The sequence below is a fragment of the Lynx rufus genome, unplaced genomic scaffold, assembly GCF_022079265.1.
Source record: "Lynx rufus isolate CCGP_SWC_20201006 ecotype Redwood Valley unplaced genomic scaffold, mLynRuf1.p SCAF_14, whole genome shotgun sequence".
NCBI lineage: Eukaryota > Metazoa > Chordata > Mammalia > Carnivora > Felidae > Lynx > Lynx rufus.
In genome coordinates, this window is record NW_025814828.1 from 59,845,387 (window position 1) to 59,864,575 (window position 19,189).

General features: G+C 33.7%; 1 protein-coding gene and 1 non-coding gene across 3 annotated transcripts in view; one reads left to right on the forward strand and one right to left on the reverse strand.

The window, feature by feature from the left end:
- The window catches only part of DIAPH2 (diaphanous related formin 2), a 1,004,420-nt gene that overhangs the window by 417,603 nt on the left and 567,628 nt on the right, over window positions 1–19,189 (forward strand). For both annotated transcript variants that reach the window (XM_047076289.1, XM_047076288.1), the window contains exons 18-19: window positions 3,418–3,519; window positions 5,518–5,612. In XM_047076289.1, coding sequence (XP_046932245.1) covers window positions 3,418–3,519; window positions 5,518–5,612 — 197 coding nt within the window. The remainder of the gene's footprint in view (window positions 1–3,417; window positions 3,520–5,517; window positions 5,613–19,189) is intronic.
- On the reverse strand, window positions 1,781–1,918 carry LOC124509743 (U4 spliceosomal RNA). The gene has a single exon (XR_006961513.1). It is a non-coding gene; the product is annotated as a U4 spliceosomal RNA (small nuclear RNA).

Consider the following 19,189-nt stretch of genomic DNA (forward strand, 5'->3'; position numbering starts at 1 on the left):
CAAAAATGTTTTAGTGTACAGTACAGTATTATTAACTATAGCTAGAATTTTGTACCTCAGATCTTTAGAACTTATTCATGTTCTATAACTGAAGCTTTATCCCTATTGAAAAGCAACTCCCCCCTTCACCCTCCCTCAGTCCCCAGCAACCACAATTCTACTTTGTTTCTATGAGCTTGACATTTTAGATGCTTCATAATTATGCAGTATTCATCTTTCTATGACTTGCTTATTTCACTTAGCATAATGTTCCCTAGGTTCATCCATGCTATTACATATGGCAGGATTTTATTCTTTTTTTAAAGCTGAATAGCATTTTGTTATATGTATATGCCACATTTCTTTATTCATCTTTTGATGGATGTTTAGGTTCTTTCCCTCTCTTGGCTATTTTGTGAGTAATACTGCAGTACTAAGATACAGTGCAGCTTTTTCCTTGAGATTCTGATTTCAGTTCTTTTGGTTGTATACCTCAAAGTAGGATTCCTAGATTGTATAGTAGTTTTAGTTTTAATTATTTGCAGAAATCTCTGTACTGCTCTCTATAGTAGCTACACCATTTTACATTTCTACCAATAGTGTATAAGGGTTCCAATTTCTCCACATCCTTACCAACACTTATCTTTTGTAGTTTGATAATAGCCACTGAAAAAGTTGTGAGGTGATATCTCATTGTGGTTTTGATTTGCACTTCCCTCATGATTAGTCATGTTGAGCGTATTTTCGTATAGCTATTGGCTATATGTGTGTCGTATTTGGAGAAATGTCTATACAAGCTTTAATTGAGATGTTGAATTGCCTATATTTTAGTCAAGTTATGGAATGTTTAAGTTTTTTAAAGCATTTAAACATATATGTAATCAAAGCACCCTAGGACAAGTAACATTTTGTAGTCATTATGAAAGCAGGACATTTTTAATATATGAAGCCTTTAATACTACCTGGATAAGTTCCATATATACTTACCTTCCTTCAAATTATCTATTTATCTAAGCCTGTGGTTGTGATCACTAAGGAATGCTTTTAAAGGCAAGAAAATCAAAGACAATCATAGCCACTTGTCAGTATTTACTGATCATGGCAAATCATTATTGTTTGTGAAAAGCTGTCTAGTTAGGGAACTATTTTAAACTAGCTTTGCTCTTGTGATTCTCAACAGCAGTGCTCACTCATGGAATTCTTAACCATTTCTTCAATCTAGGATAAAGCCAAATTGCATACTATAAGAGAAATATATTAGTACGTAAGAAAATTAACAGTGAACTCTAGATATTTAAGACATCTAATGTTAATTTTAAACAACTTGTTCATTTGAAAAGGGGAAAAGGTGAAATATATTTTAATGAAAAAAAAACAAAAATATGAAGTCATTGAACAAAATGAGCATTACATATGCCTGATTTACTCAGGAGTCTTGTTAGTTCACAGAAAATCTTAATATATCCTTTATACTACAGCATTTTCATCCTTATGTTTAACTAGTCTCTCATAGTGGGGTTTAAGGCATATTGTGAGATTGGGATGCTTTTCTTGACTGTTTCTTTGGGTAGAATTTTCTGAATGATTCTAAGAAGTAATTTCAATATGATTCAGATTTTGTTTTTATTAACAAAGGGTATGAACCTTGGATTGTCATTTCTTTATATACAGTTGTCTTAACCTGGGAGTGGCTTGAAAATTAGAATAAATTAAAATGCTGATTATTGAATAGGAAAGACACTGTGCTTTTAGATCCTTTGAGGAACATTAGTCATAATTTTTAAAGACATATATTAAAAGCCATTTTTCTCTCAATAGTAGCAATAATTTTATTGTATTTAATTAGCTTGAGAAACTACCTGAGATCATGATTTTCAATTAGCAATAATTGTGCCTCGGATAAACCTCATTGGCTATGATACTGCCACTGCGCAAAGCTGAGATCATGATTTTCAAGTGTAATAATTGTGTAGTCTTGTTAGACTCTGCATCACTTTAGATAGAACATGTTGTTAAAGCTTAGAACTAAATGCTACAACTTTATTTATTCATGTAATTAATTTGATATTATTTTTCTAGGAAGTTCATTTAATTTTCTCATATTTTACACCATTAAAACAAAGGGAATGTTAATGGACTTACAAAATTTTATGTATTCTGTCACATTTATAGAAAATTTTCCAGAAGCTAACATCTATGAACATGTAGCTTAGCAAAAATATCCTGTGGTTTTGTGTTGCTTTTCCTATAAATATAATCAGGAACTCATTTGTGATCTCTTTTGTGAAAATCAGATAAATTAAAATGATAAAAATGATTTCCTCAAAATGAAATTGTATTTTTAAAAGTAATGAACAGCATTATTATGGCCATGTGAATCAATGATGAAGTTTAGCAGTGTGAGTTTATAGACAAAAGCATATCACTACTTGATTGAGAAAATATATTTTATTTTTCTCATATATATATATATTTTTTATTTTTGTCATATTTTTAATGCTCCCATTACCTACAGCCCTATTTTTTTTTTATTAGAAGAGGTAAGCTGCCAAAATATGCATACAGTTGTAGGTGTGGAATTTCTGTCTAAGAGGCATTTAGGGATTTGCTTCATTTTCATAGCAGGTAGCCACATTGTTTTTTTTACTTTGGTTTTTGTGATGGCTTGTCTGGGATAGAGCTAATGGAGGTTATGGTGGAGGGGTGCTAAAGCCACTCCTTGGCACTGTTACTTCTTAAGTTTCAGGTCATTTGAACTGTTCAAAACTGGAGGGTTACCTTTTGAATAAACTGTAACTAAATATTTTGTTCTAAGAAGGCAAATAGTACTAAAAAAATATTGGAGAGAAAGATAACTTATTCAAACACCATGTCTTTGAGATTCATTAATTATGTGTGTGCAAATGGTGCTGTTGTTGTACAACTTGAAAATGGTTCATATTTGTTCTTCAAAGCAATCTCAGCAGGAATTTTTATATGGCAACCTGTTTGCAGTTAAAGTTACTTTAGGTACTTCAAAGCAGTTCCACTGAATTAAAGACATGTCTAAATTTTAGCATAATTTAGTATAAATGCATGTTTGCCTTTCTCCTCAATTAGTCCAAATTAGGGAGATCTTACTATGTATTTAATTCCAGTGCTGCTGTAGGTACATGGTAAAGGAGTAATTAGTGTTATATATTAGGGAAGAAGTAGCAATTGATTTTTGGCTCTATTTGGCTTATCTTTTCTGCTTAAGTGCTAATATTTAATTTGTGGGGAAACCTTTAAATAGGTCTGTATTATTATGTTTATCCTCTTCTTTGAACTAATGAAATAAACACATTTATTGATTTTTTTGGCATAAGCTTTATTAATGTACTTAATATGCCTTACTAATTTATTCTGTGTATTTGGATTAGTGCCACTGTTGTTTATGAATCAATATTTTTCCTTTAGTTCCAAAGAATGTAGAAGCTTCAGAAGAAAAGAAGACCCTGCCTGCAAAGAAGAAAGTGAAAGAATTGAGAATTTTGGATCCCAAAACAGCCCAGAATCTGTGTATGTGATATTTTGTGTATAGGTGGTGGTAGCGATGGTGGTGATGAGGAGTTGTTGAATTTATTTATTTATTTATTTATTTATTTATTTATTTATTTATTTTTTCAACGTTTATTTTTATTTTTGGGACAGAGAGAGACAGAGCATGAACGGGGGAGGGGCAGAGAGAGAGGGAGACACAGAATCGGAAACAGGCTCCAGGCTCTGAGCCATCAGCCCAGAGCTTGACATGTTGAATATATTTAAACAAACAAAGTTGTAACTGCCTTGAAAATGTATATTTAGCATCTACTAGAAACTAAATTCTGTGTAAACATGATTTGAGTTGCCTTGTTGTCATTCAGCCAGAATGGAGACCCTCATCATAATTTAGCCTTACATAGACCAGATGAAACTTATGAATAATAAAGCTTTGGAAAGTATTGATAATTGAACACTGTTAGAAGACAGGGTGAGACAGAAAGCAGACTTAAAATGAGTGTTATATTTTCCCTTTCTGCCCAGGCCTGGGTGTGAAGTTTCGGAGTATTCACTGGGCCCATTGGGCAAATCCTTTTATTACTATGCCTTTATAGTTGAAGTAACTGTGATGTTACTGGTTAAATTGGTAACCGCTGCACTTTAAAACTGGTTAGTGAACCTTAAAGCCATCAACAAATCAATTATTAAGTATGCTTTTGCTCAAGCAGCAGCACAGTTAAACCCATCTTCATTTAAGTAGGCCTTAAGTTTAACTTTGGCATATACTCTCCTCTGTTTAATTCAGCATTTTTTTTTAACCACGATAGACTATGTTTATATTCTGAGGATATTCAAACACTATGCACGAGAAATTTCAACATATCAAGCATTTCTAATTATGGAAAGAAATACCATGGGAGTTTATTTTGTTAAGGGTTGTGCTATAGGGAATCAGATTAAAATAAACAAGTCATCATTCTCCTGTGAGTATGAATGTTGCTGTTGGAAAACCATTCTAATAGCTGTTGTGAATGTGTACATTGCTTACCTGACAGTACATTTTCTTTATAAAGTGGATGTTCAGTACTTTAAAAAAAGGACCTTAATTGCTAGTTGATATTTGTCAACATTATTTATTTAAATTATTGAGATCTCACCTGGTGTTTATGTCTAGGAAATCATTTGCCTAGACAGTGACAATTTTTTTTTTCTTTAGGCACCAGTGAAATCATACAGACCTTTTCATGAAAAAAAAAAAAGAAAAGAAAAACAATTCGTAGGAATATATTCATGTTCTGGTGATAAGAACGCATGAATTCTCATTCAGATATGCAGTTAGTGGAAGTTAAAGTGGAATGCCTTGTTGAAAATTACTTTCTGAATAAGTTTAAGCTTTTCTCAGGGTAATTTGTTGAATTATTCCAGTATGACATACTATACACCCAATTAATAAAAAGTTGACAAGGGAAATTGTGGTTCAACATTTAAAGCTACTAATAGTATACCACATGATTGTCAACAGAAATTCAGGTAACAATGATGATTCAGACACTTAAGTTTTTTCTTATGTGGGAGCATTTCAGAGTAGATTGATGTGATTTTTTTTTGTACTTGGTTACTTTATTGTTGTTCCTGAGAAGTACTGTGTTGTATGCATCTGAGTATCTCCATATTAAATTCTATGTCAGATTAAAAGGCCATCTTGAAATAAAATCTCTAGCTTTTCATGAGTCATTTCATACCAGCTCAATCTAAAATGCATATGCATATAGTCATCAGTGTTATTAGTAGGAGTTATAATTTGTATATAGGATATACACAACCTGTAACATTAGAGCCTGAAATAGTGGGCCATTTTGCCTAGATGTGTAGTGTAGGCCATCAAATGGTAACTAATTTTGTTTGTTCCTATCTATAGATTAATATTAGTGACAGAAATTTCATATTTTGAGTCAATGAAAATGGGAATCAGGTATTCATTAGGCCTTTAAAATTTTGATGTTATTCTATTTTTAAGAAAAGCTACTTTTATTTTAGCTATCTTCTTAGGATCATATCGTATGCCATATGAAGATATAAAAAACATCATTCTGGAGGTTAATGAAGACATGTTGAGTGAAGCCTTAATTCAGGTAACTTGGATATTTTCCTTTTAAGATTCATTTTCACAGGTATTTCTAGATTGTTATCTTCTCAATGGAGTTGTGAGAAAATGTTCTTCTATATTTTGGTAATAGAATCAAGAGTATCTAGCTTTGTTGCCAGTAAGAGTATTCTGAGGCACCTGGGGGCTCAGTTGGTTAAGTGTCCTGACTCTTGATTTTGGCTCAGGTCATGATCTGATGGTTCATGAGATCCAGGGCTCTGTGCTGACATCGAGGAGCCTGCTTGGGATTCTCTCTCTTCCTCTCTCTCTCTCTCTGCCCTCCCCCATGTACGTTCTCTCTCTGTCTGTCTCTCTGTCTCTCTGTCTCTCTCTCTTGTCTCTCTCCCTTTCTCTCTCAAAATAAATAAATAAACATTTTTTTTAAAAGTATTCAACATAGAAGATATAAGTTCTAGGTTTGTTTCTGCCTATCATTCACTGTACATAAAATTGCATATATTTCATCATCAAAATGACTCTGTTAAGTAAATAGTGTTATTACCATTTTATGGATGTAAAAGTGGAGATGTCAAGAGGTTAAATACCTTGTTTAAGATCAGTGGATAAATGTTATTCTTTGTTAAGCATGTAACATGTGCTAGGAATTGTGCCAAGTACTTTATATATTTTATCTCATTGAATCCTATAACAATCCTGTGAGGTGCATACTATTATCCTCATTTTACAGAAAATAAAACTGAGACTTTGAGATGTTCCTCAATGTCACGTAAATGGTAAGTGGCAGAGTAGCAGAGCTGGGATTCTGAACAAGATCTTTTGTGGTTCTAAATCTATTACTCTTTCTATTCTATTCTACCTTCCATGAGCAAATATTTTAGCTTGCTAAATCTCTGTTTTCACATATGAGAAACAGGGTCATTCTGAGGATTAAACCAAATAAAGTGCAGTATAGAATAAAGGACTATACAAGACTAACCTATTGTTAAAATTATTTGTATGTCTGGTCCTGTCTGGTTTAACTTCTGGAAGGAAGAACTGTGAATATTTTACAAGTAAGGGCATACTCATTGTAGGTTTTTTCTTGTTGTTGTTATTTGTTTTTAAGCCATAAAGTTTGCCTTGATTTTAAAAAGACTGAGAAGTTTGTGCTGTGAGAGTTTTGCCCCCCTCAGACTGTCTCTAAATCTCAAAGAACTAGTGCCTGTCATTTCGGCAGGTTATGTCTATATGGAAGTTCCTCCATTTGGTAATATAGACTTGCATTACAGATTACCTCATGTAAACGTTTTAAATATAGATAAATCTATTTTCTGTAAGACTAAGGTTTTTTTTTTAATTTTTTTAACATTTATTCATTATTGACAGACAGAGAGAGACAGAGCACAAGCATGGGAGGGGCAGAGAGAGGGGGAGACACAGAATCCGAAGCAGGCTCCAGGCTCTGAGCTGTCAGCACAGAGCCCTACGTGGGGCTTGAACCCATGAGCAGTGAGATCATGACCTGAGCAGAAGTCAGACGTCCAACCAACTGAGCCACCCAGGCGCCCCTCTATAAGACTAAGGTTTAATGAGGGGTGCCTAAATTGCTCAGTCAGTTAAATGACCAACTTCGGCTTAAGGCATGATCTCAAGATTTATGGGTTTGAGCCATGCATCTGGCTCTGTGCTGATAGCTCAGAGCCTGGAGCCTTGTTTTGATTTGTGTCTCCCTCTCTGCCCCTCCCCTGCTTGCACTTTGTCTCTCTTTGTCTCTCAAAAATAAATAAATGTTAAAATTTTAAAAAGTAAGGTTTAATGAGTTTATGTAGGTTCTTTACTATCATGACATGCTTATGTTAATCTTAGTAAGAGATATCCTTTGATAAGTAATCCCCCTGTGGAACAGTCAAAAAAAAAAAAAAAGTTTTCTTTTCTGTGCAAGTATCAAGTCCATAGTTCTCTAAGTAGAAATGGAGAGCTGATCACATTTGTCTTGCCTATCTAAATTCCTTGGTTCTTTGCACAGTAGTCAGAATGAACGAACAGTGAAGCCTAAGGGGGTTTAGTTCTCCCTCTTTTTTCTTAATTGGATAGTTTAATTTTAATGCACAATAAGGCAAATAAATTTCTGACTCCAAAGCTTTCTAGTCTTTTCTCTATAATCAAATTATAGTAAAATGGAACCATATTTTGAATAATTAATCAATGTAGCCATTTATTTTACCCATTAAAACTATGTAATTTTTCATTCACATACTTTGGTAAATAAAAAATGAATGTAATTATGCAGAATGCTACTGTGGCATCTATTTGCCAGCAAAATTCAAAACATTGATTATTTTTTAAGTCATGTTTTGAACTCTTTAGGGAACGTAAGAACCAGAGAAAGATTCTCACTTATGAATGTCCCTCTAATATTCAACAAGCTTTTAAAATGTATATCTAGAATTTTATTATCTGGGATTTTTTTGTTTCACTTTATTTTGTAGCATAAACAATACCTATTTGTTTCTCTTTAAATTGGATAAGCCTGGTCCAGTTGGGAGAAACAGATTGCTTACAGTTTGGAGATGTCATTAAATTGTGTCTACATTCTTGAATTTGCTGGTTTAATTTTATCCACTATGCAGTCAAAGCAACTGCTTGTGAAATCGCATTATTATGCTAAATCTTGGATTAAACTCTGGGAAGGTGAGTGATGGAGAATCATAAAGAGTAGATCTTCCCAGGCTCCTTCTGTGCATGTTATACCTGATGTGTCCATGTTATTTCCTGTTCCCTGTGAATGGGTTGACCCGAGCCTGTCTCATTTCTTCCTTTTTTCCCAGACTTTTCATTGCCTTTTCTAAGCCTTTAGCTCTTATATATATATATATATATATATATATATATATATATATAGTCACGTGTTTACCCCCTGCATCCTTTGCCCAACCATTTTTGTGCCACCTTTTTGTTGAAAGCTTCCCACTGAGGACTTTTTTCAAGCCAGATTGCTTTCCTTCTCAATGCCAGATACTCTAAAATATCTTATCATTCCTTACTCTCCTTAATGAAAAATCATTTTCTTCTTCTTGCAGTAGAAAACCACTTAACATGTAATTTAATAGTACATATGATTGGAATTGTGCCACTTGGGTATGAGGCACAAATGATAAGTGACTCATGTGAGTTACTAAAGTTAGTATTATGTTTATCCAAACAAATCAAACATCTGAGTATCTTTTGGTAAGGAGGAAAGTCCTGGATTGAAACAATTATTTGATTTCCCAGAACCCAAAGGAAACTGCTTTCCTCAGGCAAGAAAAGAGACTAGAATCACTACTGCTTCTTTCTCTCTCCTATCCCAAAAACGTTTACTCCAGTGATGCAAAAGTAACATCAATTTGCCGCTCACAGGAGCTGTTTACAATTTGTGTCTAATTACCATGCAGCACGTGAATAATGCATAGCATTAAATATGTATCATCAGATTAACTTTGATGTAAGTTCTATTTGATTACTGTGCTAAACTCCATCCATGCATAATCATTGTATGTTGTTCACGTGAGATGCTTATCTCCTCATAACAACAAAAACAACAAAGAACAATTAAGGACATACTGCCTCACAGAGAGTTAACACTAGTATTCTCTCTTCAGTATAGGTTATTAGGCTCTTTCCTGCCAGGCAACTAATATATTTTAGTTATTTAGCAGGATGAATATCTTACTTAAAAACACATACACACTATATGTATATTATATATGTATATACATATATTATACATATTATACATACATATTAAATATATAATGATAAATTACAATATAATATATATATATAATATATGTGATACATTATACATAATTTAATCAGTAAGAACATGCTAAAATTTTAAGATTATTAATAAAAATACTAATGTCTCCCTTATTTTAAAAGGTCTAACTGTAAGCTAGAAATGGAATTCACTATCGGGAAGATGTTGAAATGTAGTTGGAAGTCAGAATGGTGATTAGGATTGAAAATAGGAGTTTTGGAATCATTTGCAAAGAAATGTCTGTTGGGATATGAGGAGCAAAGATAGTGGATAGTGGATATCTACCAAAGTATGTAGTGGAAGGAAAGTGACAAGTGGAAGGTTAAAGACTGTATTTCTATAGAGCACCCTAGTTGAGGGAATGGATGGTGTTAGAGAAATCAGAACAAAATGAGCCAGCATGTCAGGGAGAATGCCAGATACTGTAGTATGTCACAATAGCCAGCACAGGAGATAATTGTAAGGAATGATGGGTGAGAGAATGAGATGCGGGAAGGATACCCATTTTGATATCCTGAATTTCAATAACTTACTTAAAGTAGTTATTTTCTTTTAGTTTTTTTTTAAACAATCCATACTACATACCAGACACTCTTATTCCTTAAGCAAATGTTCTATGTCTTTTGGTCTCTGTCTCCCTTATTTTTAAAGGACAGATGCACTTCTTCTGGAAATGCAACTATCCAGTGCTCCACTTTTGTCTCATTCTCCACCCACTACATTTTCTCTGGCCTTTCTTCCTTCCCTCTCTTCCCCCCCTCCCTCCCAACCCCTTTACCTTTCACCTCCCTTCCTTCCTCCCTCTGTCCTTTCCCTACTTTCTTTCATTTTAAATAAATTATTTTTTAATAAAGCCCCTAATCTTTCTTAATAATATCCCCTCAATGAAATATGGCTCTAGGGCATCTCCTTCACACCTGGAAGCTACAGAAATACCTCTGTACATGTCCTTCTGTGATACATGCATGGGAATATTCCAGCTTGCTTTTTTCCTCTCAGATAATTTCTACCAGTGCTGGCTGTGTTACTCTTTTGGAACCCATTCAAGTGTCAAGCACTGTAAGATGTGTAAGGTCTACAGGTGGCCACATGATTATGTCTTTCCAATGTTACTTTATGTCTCAAAACAGCTTATTTGAATTATGTAACTTTTTATTGGGTCATGACATAATAATTAGAATAAAGCATAACTCGTCTGATCTGTTGTCCTGATTCCAGACAATGCTACTCCTAAGATATCAAAGATAGATGGGTATCTATCGATTCTGCAGGGAAAAAGATTCTTCAACTTCCCTCAATTAAACAGTTCTAGAGTATAATTATTCTTATAGTTAGGAAGTTCATGCATGTGTAATAGTAGAGCTCATTTTTGTCCCCTCAATCCATCTTTGTAATCATTGATCTATTTACGCGGCTATTGACCATCTTCATTTTATGCAGCCTTGTGAGTCTGCATGTGTTTATGTAGTTTACAAGGGTTGATGATTATAAGTACATCAGTTAAGGCTATAATGGCATTAGTACTGTAGAATTTGAAAACATTTTTCTCTTAAATAACAACTTGTATTAAGCACATTAATTTCAATATTTTTTTAGGGAAAATGAAACATTAGCCATAACAGCAACATTCGAAGGCATTTCTTTCCCATTTCTCATTATGATTGAATACATAATTACTTTATGGAATGCTACTGCAATCTAAAAATACTTTTATCCTTGAGCTACTGTTCTTTTTCATCTTTTGCTTCTAACTGGTTAGTCAAGTGTTTTTTTTTTTCTCTTCCCATTTCTTCGCTGCTTTCCTTTGACCCTTGTTTGCTACTTTCAGTCTGCTGATTAAATCATATCTAGTCCAAGCAAATGTGATGACTGCTTATTTCCATCCCCTCTGTGTCTCTTGTTGATGAATACCAGTATTCGTCACCATTATTGATTGTATCATCATCCACGAGTGATACCAACTGTTTTACAAATAAAGAAAAAGTAGCTTTAAACAATTATTTTTCCTATAGTAATTGCATTATAAAGTATTTTTAAAATGCAAACTATTTAATCTATTTACACTTTGAACAAAAGATAGGTCTTACTAGCAGTTGAACAAGATGTGGCTTCAAAGATCATATTTTCTTCTGCCATTATAGAATTTAAGCCATGGTAGAACTTTACTAAAATTCTGACTCTTTCATTCTAAAGATCCTTTGGGCCTATTGAAGTGAGGTGATGTTTGTGGTAGACCAAGAATTCCCTTGAAATTATAGAATTTGGAAAGTGCCATCTTTCTCCTCGCATAGACTTTCAGGACCTTGAACTAGGAAATGAGAAGCAAGGTTATACCAAATCCCTACTCTAACTTGAGTTATGAAGCTACCTCTGGACAAAAGACAGAAGTCCCTCAGCCCAAGACAAATGGAGGCAAGGAATCCAGGCTCTAATACCTTTAGTGAAACTAACAGATGGCAAACAATCACACTTTTTTTTTTTACCAGCTTCCTATTCATTTTTTTTAGTATTATATAAATTTGTTTTGAATCCAAAGATTGTTGGCTAGTCATATATTTAATGAATTATAACACTTTGTAATTGATTATATCTTCAAAACTACTTCCTCTCAATTGTATATCCAGAAGTAATCAAAATGTTCTATATATGTGGAATAAATATTTACTTACCATATGGTTTTTGCAATGTTCTATTATAATTCTAGATTTCCTATGTAATGTATAAATATGAACTATAGAGGAAGGAAGGAATACAGAAGAGGGATTGAGCACTGTTTATTAAGTTCAGTGGTAGGTCCATAGACCCATAGATTCATCATCTTGTATCTACATTTTGGTATGCCTTAAGTACTACACAGTAAATAAGCTTAAAAGTGTTTGACAAGTGCTGAAAGCATATGCCTAAGAAGAGTTCCTTAACTTTGGTACTGTTGATATTTCAGCTTAGTTATTTTTTGTGAAATGCTATTGTGTACATTGTAGGATGTTTTGTAGTATTCCTGGCCTCTACTCCCTGAGTGCTAGCAGCAGCCTCTCACCACCAGTTATGACAACGAAAAATGCCTTCAGACATTGACAGATGTCCCCTACTGGGCAAAATTGTCCCTTGTTGAGAATCACCATCTTCAAAATTACCTTTATTTCTGAAATATAGTTACTAAAGTTTCAGAATTTAGTAAGCTTCCAATTAGTGGTTTTGTTTCTATTTTCAATGTTTATTAGAAATTTCAATGTTTATTAGAAATTTCAATACAGAGGTTTGGGCATTTGAATAGGCAAAAACAAAAAGAAAATTGATTCCATGTGATTAAAATATCTCTTTTCCAGGAATGTAATATATTCGTGTATGTTCAAATCCTGACAGAATGCATTCTCATTAAGTTGCAAATACCCCTATTCAAGTATTGCTTAAAGTGTAGGCCATAATTATTTTTCATTATGAATTTTGAATTATTTCAATTATGAATTATGAATATAAGCAATCATATTAGTGTGCATTGACTTTATCACTTTATTAGCATGAGTTTCCTTTATCACATAGTATGTGGGTTTTATATTGTTTTGTTTTATATTAATGCCTTAATACTGAAGAATTCACTTTAAAGCATTCTAAAAACCTTATGTTTATTTCTTTTGATATGTCATTTAGGTTAAGTCAAATAATATAGTGATAATGTCTTCCAATTTGGTGTCTGAAACCTGGATCTGAATCCCAACCCTGCCATTAAACAGCCTGTGAACCCAAGAAAGTTACCTATCCTCTCTGGGCCCATTGTCGTTAAGCTCTAAATAGCTGATGAGTTTCTTGTGAGGATTAGATTAAATAATAAACATGAAAGTCCCACTGGCACAGTGATGGTCACATGATAGTCACATGACAAATGTCTTTTGGAGTTATTGGGATCAGTTCAGTTAGGTATGGTAGTTTGAAACATTTTCCTCCAAAACTTTCAGTTGAATAGCCAGCCTTCAGTTTTCTATATTAATGGAAAGAATTATTAGCTGGATGATAATTCTCCTGGGGCTTTTCCCTCTCTATGTGCTGTCTGGAATTCCAGAAATAGAGGCATCATCTATTATTAGTGAAATTGTGTATTTTGAGTATTAGCAGACAATATTTTGTAGGAATCAAAGTGTTTCTACACTTGAAATTGAAAACATGACCTTGTCTAAAAGGTTTGGTGGTAGAAGTATTTGTTATATTAAAGAGTTCGCCAGAAATGATGTGATCCATTTCAAATAATTAAAAAATACCTACTTTGGGTATTTGTTCTAATAAAGAATCACAAACTATAATATTTAGGGGCTAAAAATCTTAGATGACAATGCTAAAATGTGGTTTCAAGAGTGTTTTCATTTGGCCAGAAATAAGAAGGATGGGGTTACTCTATGACAGCAAAGAAAAGGAAAACTTATTATATAGGTGTAACCTGAAGAAGTATGCCTTTACATAAAGGATGGCAAACAGGATAACCTCCAAGGAAAGGTAAGAAAGAATATGGATGAGAAAAGATATGATATTCCTATCATATTCTAGCTGGTGGAATATTTAAAATATCTTCTTTTTCCTTCTCTTTCAATTGTGGAACCTTTCTTTTATTATATATTTGCTCAGGTGTGGTCATTATCTTCTAAACTGTACACATTATACTCTAATTTTTGTCTTTGTATCTTGATGATAAAATTAGAGACCATCAAAAATTAAGGCTAAAATAAACTTTATGAATTTTTTATTTCCCTTATTTTGTGGAAGGATATACTATCTACTTTGGATATTTGTGGAAGGAGAAACTGAAGCCCAAAGAGGCTTATGTCACATAGCCAATCTGGATCACAACTCATTTCAGACAATGCCCACTTAATTGATTTTTTTGACCTGTATTGTCTGACCAGTGTTTTTCCCTGCTGTGATATGCAGATGGTTGAAGAGGTTGGAGGAATTTACAGTTGGACAGGAATAAAAAGTAGCCACAAAAAGTTTACTAAATAAACAGTTTGTGTAATGTCTATCATCAGAAGTCAAAGTAGAAACTAAATTATCCTTCAAAATATTTTCTTCCAGTATTAGAAAACATTATAAATGTCTTCTTTGGCACTCATTGTTTGTATTATGAAATATATAATTAGGTGCCAGGAAATAAAGACTTAATTTTACTTAATGCAATATAAGGGACATTAGATTCTGTTTCTGCATTAATAAGCCACATTTTATTAAAATGAAAGTGTGGTTCAGATACTAATAAGACCATCATTTGTTTTATCTCATATGAAGGATTCAGTGTGATGGATCCTTTTTAATGAAATGAAGTCCTTCAGCTTTATGGATAAAATAATATGTCTTTTGGCCTTCATTTTATTATTTTTCTTCAATATATGTATTTGAATAGAGTTGAAAAACTAGTTGCTTCTCAGGAAAAGCAAATAAGGTGTCTGCTTTTCTTCCTTGAGTGCTGTGACTAATTACTACATCATCTCCTTGGAGTTTGTATTCTTCAGTGGTTTATTCTTAAAATACCATTCAGTGTATTGGGGAAAAAAAGCACTGTGTTTGGGTTTTAGTTACTTATCATCTTTCTGACCTTGGGCAAGTCGCTTATCTTCTTTTAAATTTCTTGACTATAAACAGGGGAAAATGTGTACTAATAAAACTGTTTTATTATAAAAGTTAAATATTAGCATAAATGAAAACACTTGCAAACTGTAAAATGATAAAAAAAAAATAGAACACAGATATAGATGAGTCCCTTGGACATCTACTTAGCCCAAACCTCTCACCTTTTTTAGCTATTTAGCTATTTAGTAAAGACAATTCACTCTCCACTTAAACATTCAACCATCATTTGAAAGAACACCCCCAAAATAACTCATATTTCTGTTCTCTCCCCTAAATAGAGGTCTATGTTCCTTATTTTCTGCATTTCTTTTTATCCTTTCTCTCTTTAACCCTGCCTGAAACTCATCCTGGTGCATCAAGCATTCCTACTGATCCTTTATCTGAAGATTTATTATATCCACTCTTACCTCCCCTTCCCACAGGACTAGACTTTTATCACTTCAGTAATTTTACAACTATTGTTTCCTAGCTGTTTCTTGACTTTAGGTTGCCGCCAGCCTAGTGCATTTTACTTGATTTGACTAGTTTTTCTCTTTCTTCCATCAATTAATTTTTTCCCTCAAAAAGCAATACCAGTGATTGCCATCTGTTTTTGTTTGTTTTGAACATTGTAGAAAATCTCTAGTGAATCTCAAAAATTTGGTGAATTCTTCAAAATCTTGATTGTGAATGATCTGTACATGATTTAACTTTGCTTTTCTCCATGCCTTTGCACATTCCCTTTCATCCTTTCAATATCTTCTACATCTTTCAAAATATTACTTAAAACTCACATTCTCCTAGAAACCCTCCCTACTTTCTATTCCACCTTGAGCTCAACGTTCTTCATCTGCCCATTTGGACTATGTTATTCATAGGTTTTTGGAATGGTTGTTTAAAACGATCTTTGCATATGATGTTGACATTCTAAACTACATCATAGGTGTTCCCTGTTTCAGTTATTTTTTTAGCTCTTTTACAACCAGATACATGATATAGTGTTGTGTTTATATGATAGATGTTATGTCATGTGATTTGATGGTATTTAAAATTAGAGATTATGAAACTGCTAGACTGAGCCTCTCTGCAGGACCATATTGAGGGGGTGAGCAGTCCATGTTAAGCTTAGTGTTAGATTTATGGATTTCCTTTCCTTGACTGTTTAGGTCTGTGTTATCTCCCAAGGGTTTCTGAGAATTACAAGAGCCACTCCAGCTTCCTTTTTTGAACTAAAGACCTTTATGAAAGTAGACACAGGGATTCCATACATTATAAAACAGTACTTATATAGACTTGTGATTAGTGGTGTATATTTCTGTTATTCCTAAACATTTCCATCATAGATGGTTCTGCTCTGAAAGTTCTTTTGTGAGAGGTTAAAAACTACCCTGGTTTATGTAGTTTACCCTGACCACAACTATTTTGGGGGAGTGTGGCTTGGCCAAGGGAATATTGGTGGTCTCCATTAACCCAAGTGCATGCAGGCAGTGCTTTTGGCACACTAGATCCAAAGGGAGTAGGCACTAGGTCCAGTTTATATAAGTTCCATGTTGTACATGTTATTAAAAACAAAATCTTGCTATTTCCAGATGAAGAGACTTTCTGTTGGTGATGAGTAGCATCACACATAGGGAGGTTTTTCTTATTGGGTACCATAAATCCACAAAGAACATGTGGAATAGTATAAAGACAACAGATGCTGTGCAGGATGCATATAATATTAAGGTATGCTTCCCCTTTGGACAGGGAACATGCCACAGGCCTACAGAAAGGTGGAGCTTACCTGTACAAGAGTTTGGGAATGTTTACCAGATACCCTTCTTATATCCTGAACATATGGACTCCCCTTATCTGAACTTATGTCCAAGTCTCCTGAGAAGGGCCATTGAGTAAATTGTCATAAAGAGGTCAGATCTTCAGAGGATGGATAATTAGTTGATGCTGGAGTGAGTATCCACATAGGAGTGACTGCCTGGAGTGGGACTCTATCTGAAGTGAAGCATAGATTCCCCACTGGTAAATTCTGCCTAACCTATTCCAGTCACGGGATAACAAACATATTTGATCACCCTATATTGATATATCGTCTTACATATAATACTTAGTAATCATTTTACTTGGTATTGGCATATATTCCAGATCTTGTCTACATAAAATCTAATCCATTCCTTTACATTTAATGGTAGAGTGGTGGTAAAATTTGCTCAATGGATATTTATAAACATTAACACATGTTGCTAGTTGGGAAAGCAGTCGATTTTTGAGGATTGCAGTGAAGATTGTTTCTGCTTTATATTTGTTAGAAATTGATGCCCCAGGCCAAATGTACTTTATGCATTATTCTCATAGATAATTTGAATACTGCTTTTGGTAGTATTCAAATATTTCAAACAAAATATGTGATTTGTTGTAGGATTTCTTCAATTTTTGTTTGACCAGTTCCTCTTAGTTCATTGTACAAATGAATGCCTAAGCTGGAGTAGTTCAGAATCAAATGATTGCCTCTTATCTCATTTTTTCCCCCAAAACTCAATTGATTGTTCTCTATGTCAAAATGGATGGGATATTTGAAAGGGTATGAAACTCCAACAATTATTTTTTCCTTAGAAAAAGAAAAAAAAACTTTGAGGGGCACCTGAGTGGCTCAGTTGCTTAAGCATCTGACTCTTGGTTTCAGCTCAGGTCAATCTCACAGTTCATGAGTGTCAATCTCACAGTTCGTGAGTTTGGGCCATCATGTCAGGCTCTGCACTGAGTCTGGGTGGGATTCTCTCTCTCCCTCCCTCTCTGCCCCTCTCCCCATCTCTCTCTCAAAATAAATAAATAAACATTTTTTTTTTAATTTTAAAATAGATAAGTTTAAACCCCAGGGGTTATTATTTAGTCTCTGGAAGAAAAGTAAACTACAGAGTATGTCTAAGCATTGCAAATGTGAAGAGTCATTATCTACATGATGATGACCAACTGAAAAATGTTCCTGAGTGGCTCATTAGAAGAAATCAGTATTGAATTGAATCAGATGAATAGAAGCCTAAGTTCTAAATTTTGAAGATTTAAGGCAAAAAAAAAAAAAATGAACTGTTCTGGGGCACCTGGGTAGCTCAGTAGGTTAAGCATCTGACTTCGGCTCAGGTCATGATCTTGCGGTTTGTGAGTTCGAGCCCCACTTCAGACTCTGTGCTGACAGCCCTGAGCCCGTAGCCTGCTTCCATTTCTGTGTCTCCCTCTCCATGCCCCTCCCCTGCTCATGATCTGTGTCTCTCTGTCTCTCAATAATAAATAAACATTAAAAAATTTGTTTTAAGTGAACTCTTCCGGAGTGATCAAGAACATCTGATGACAAAATTGAATTAAGTTTTACGAAAGGATCATTTGGGATACTTCTCTAATATTTGGCTGCATATGTACAGTTAAAAACATAGCATTAATAGAATATAACCATATGTTCCCACATTGCCAACATTTATGAAGCCTATTGTTTACTCCTTCTTTCCAGAAGAAATCACTATTCTTAATCTTGGGCTCATGATCCCATGCCTTTCTTATGTTTTCACATGTGGATGTATCCCTAAAATATATGTTTAGTTTAGTCCTCTTTTTTTTTCTTTTGTATGAGTGGAATCACATTACATATATGTTCTATTACTAAATTTTTCACTTTTTTTAAAAAAGATTTAACCATTTTGATGTGTGTAGCTATTTTGTTTTCATTTCCTCCTAGGTATATTGTCACATACTATGAATATTACATGATCCATTTGCCTGTCCTATCAGTAAATGATTGGACTGAACAATCCAATATTGTTGGATATAAATTCAGTCGCAGTAGTTGATTACAATTGCATAAACTGGACAAATTTCTGTGTATTGAGATTCATATATTTGATTCTTCCTATCCTTGAACATGGCATGTGTGTCATTTTTACATCATTTTGAACAACTTTCAAAAAACTTTTTTGACACGTCCTAATTTATCTGTTATTCCGTATGTTGGTTATTTTTTAACCTAAATTAAACAATATGTTTACTGTTCCATGCATGTTTGCTTAAATTTACTTGCATATTTAACTTATGTGTATACCTTCCTTCTTGTATAACAGTTTCCTTTAGGATCATTTTCCTTCTTACTGAAACACCTCTTTTTAAACTACCTTTACTGCGATTTTGGTGATACTAAACACTTTAAAATGTATTTGATAATGTTTTATTTCATCCGTGTTCTTAAAAGATAT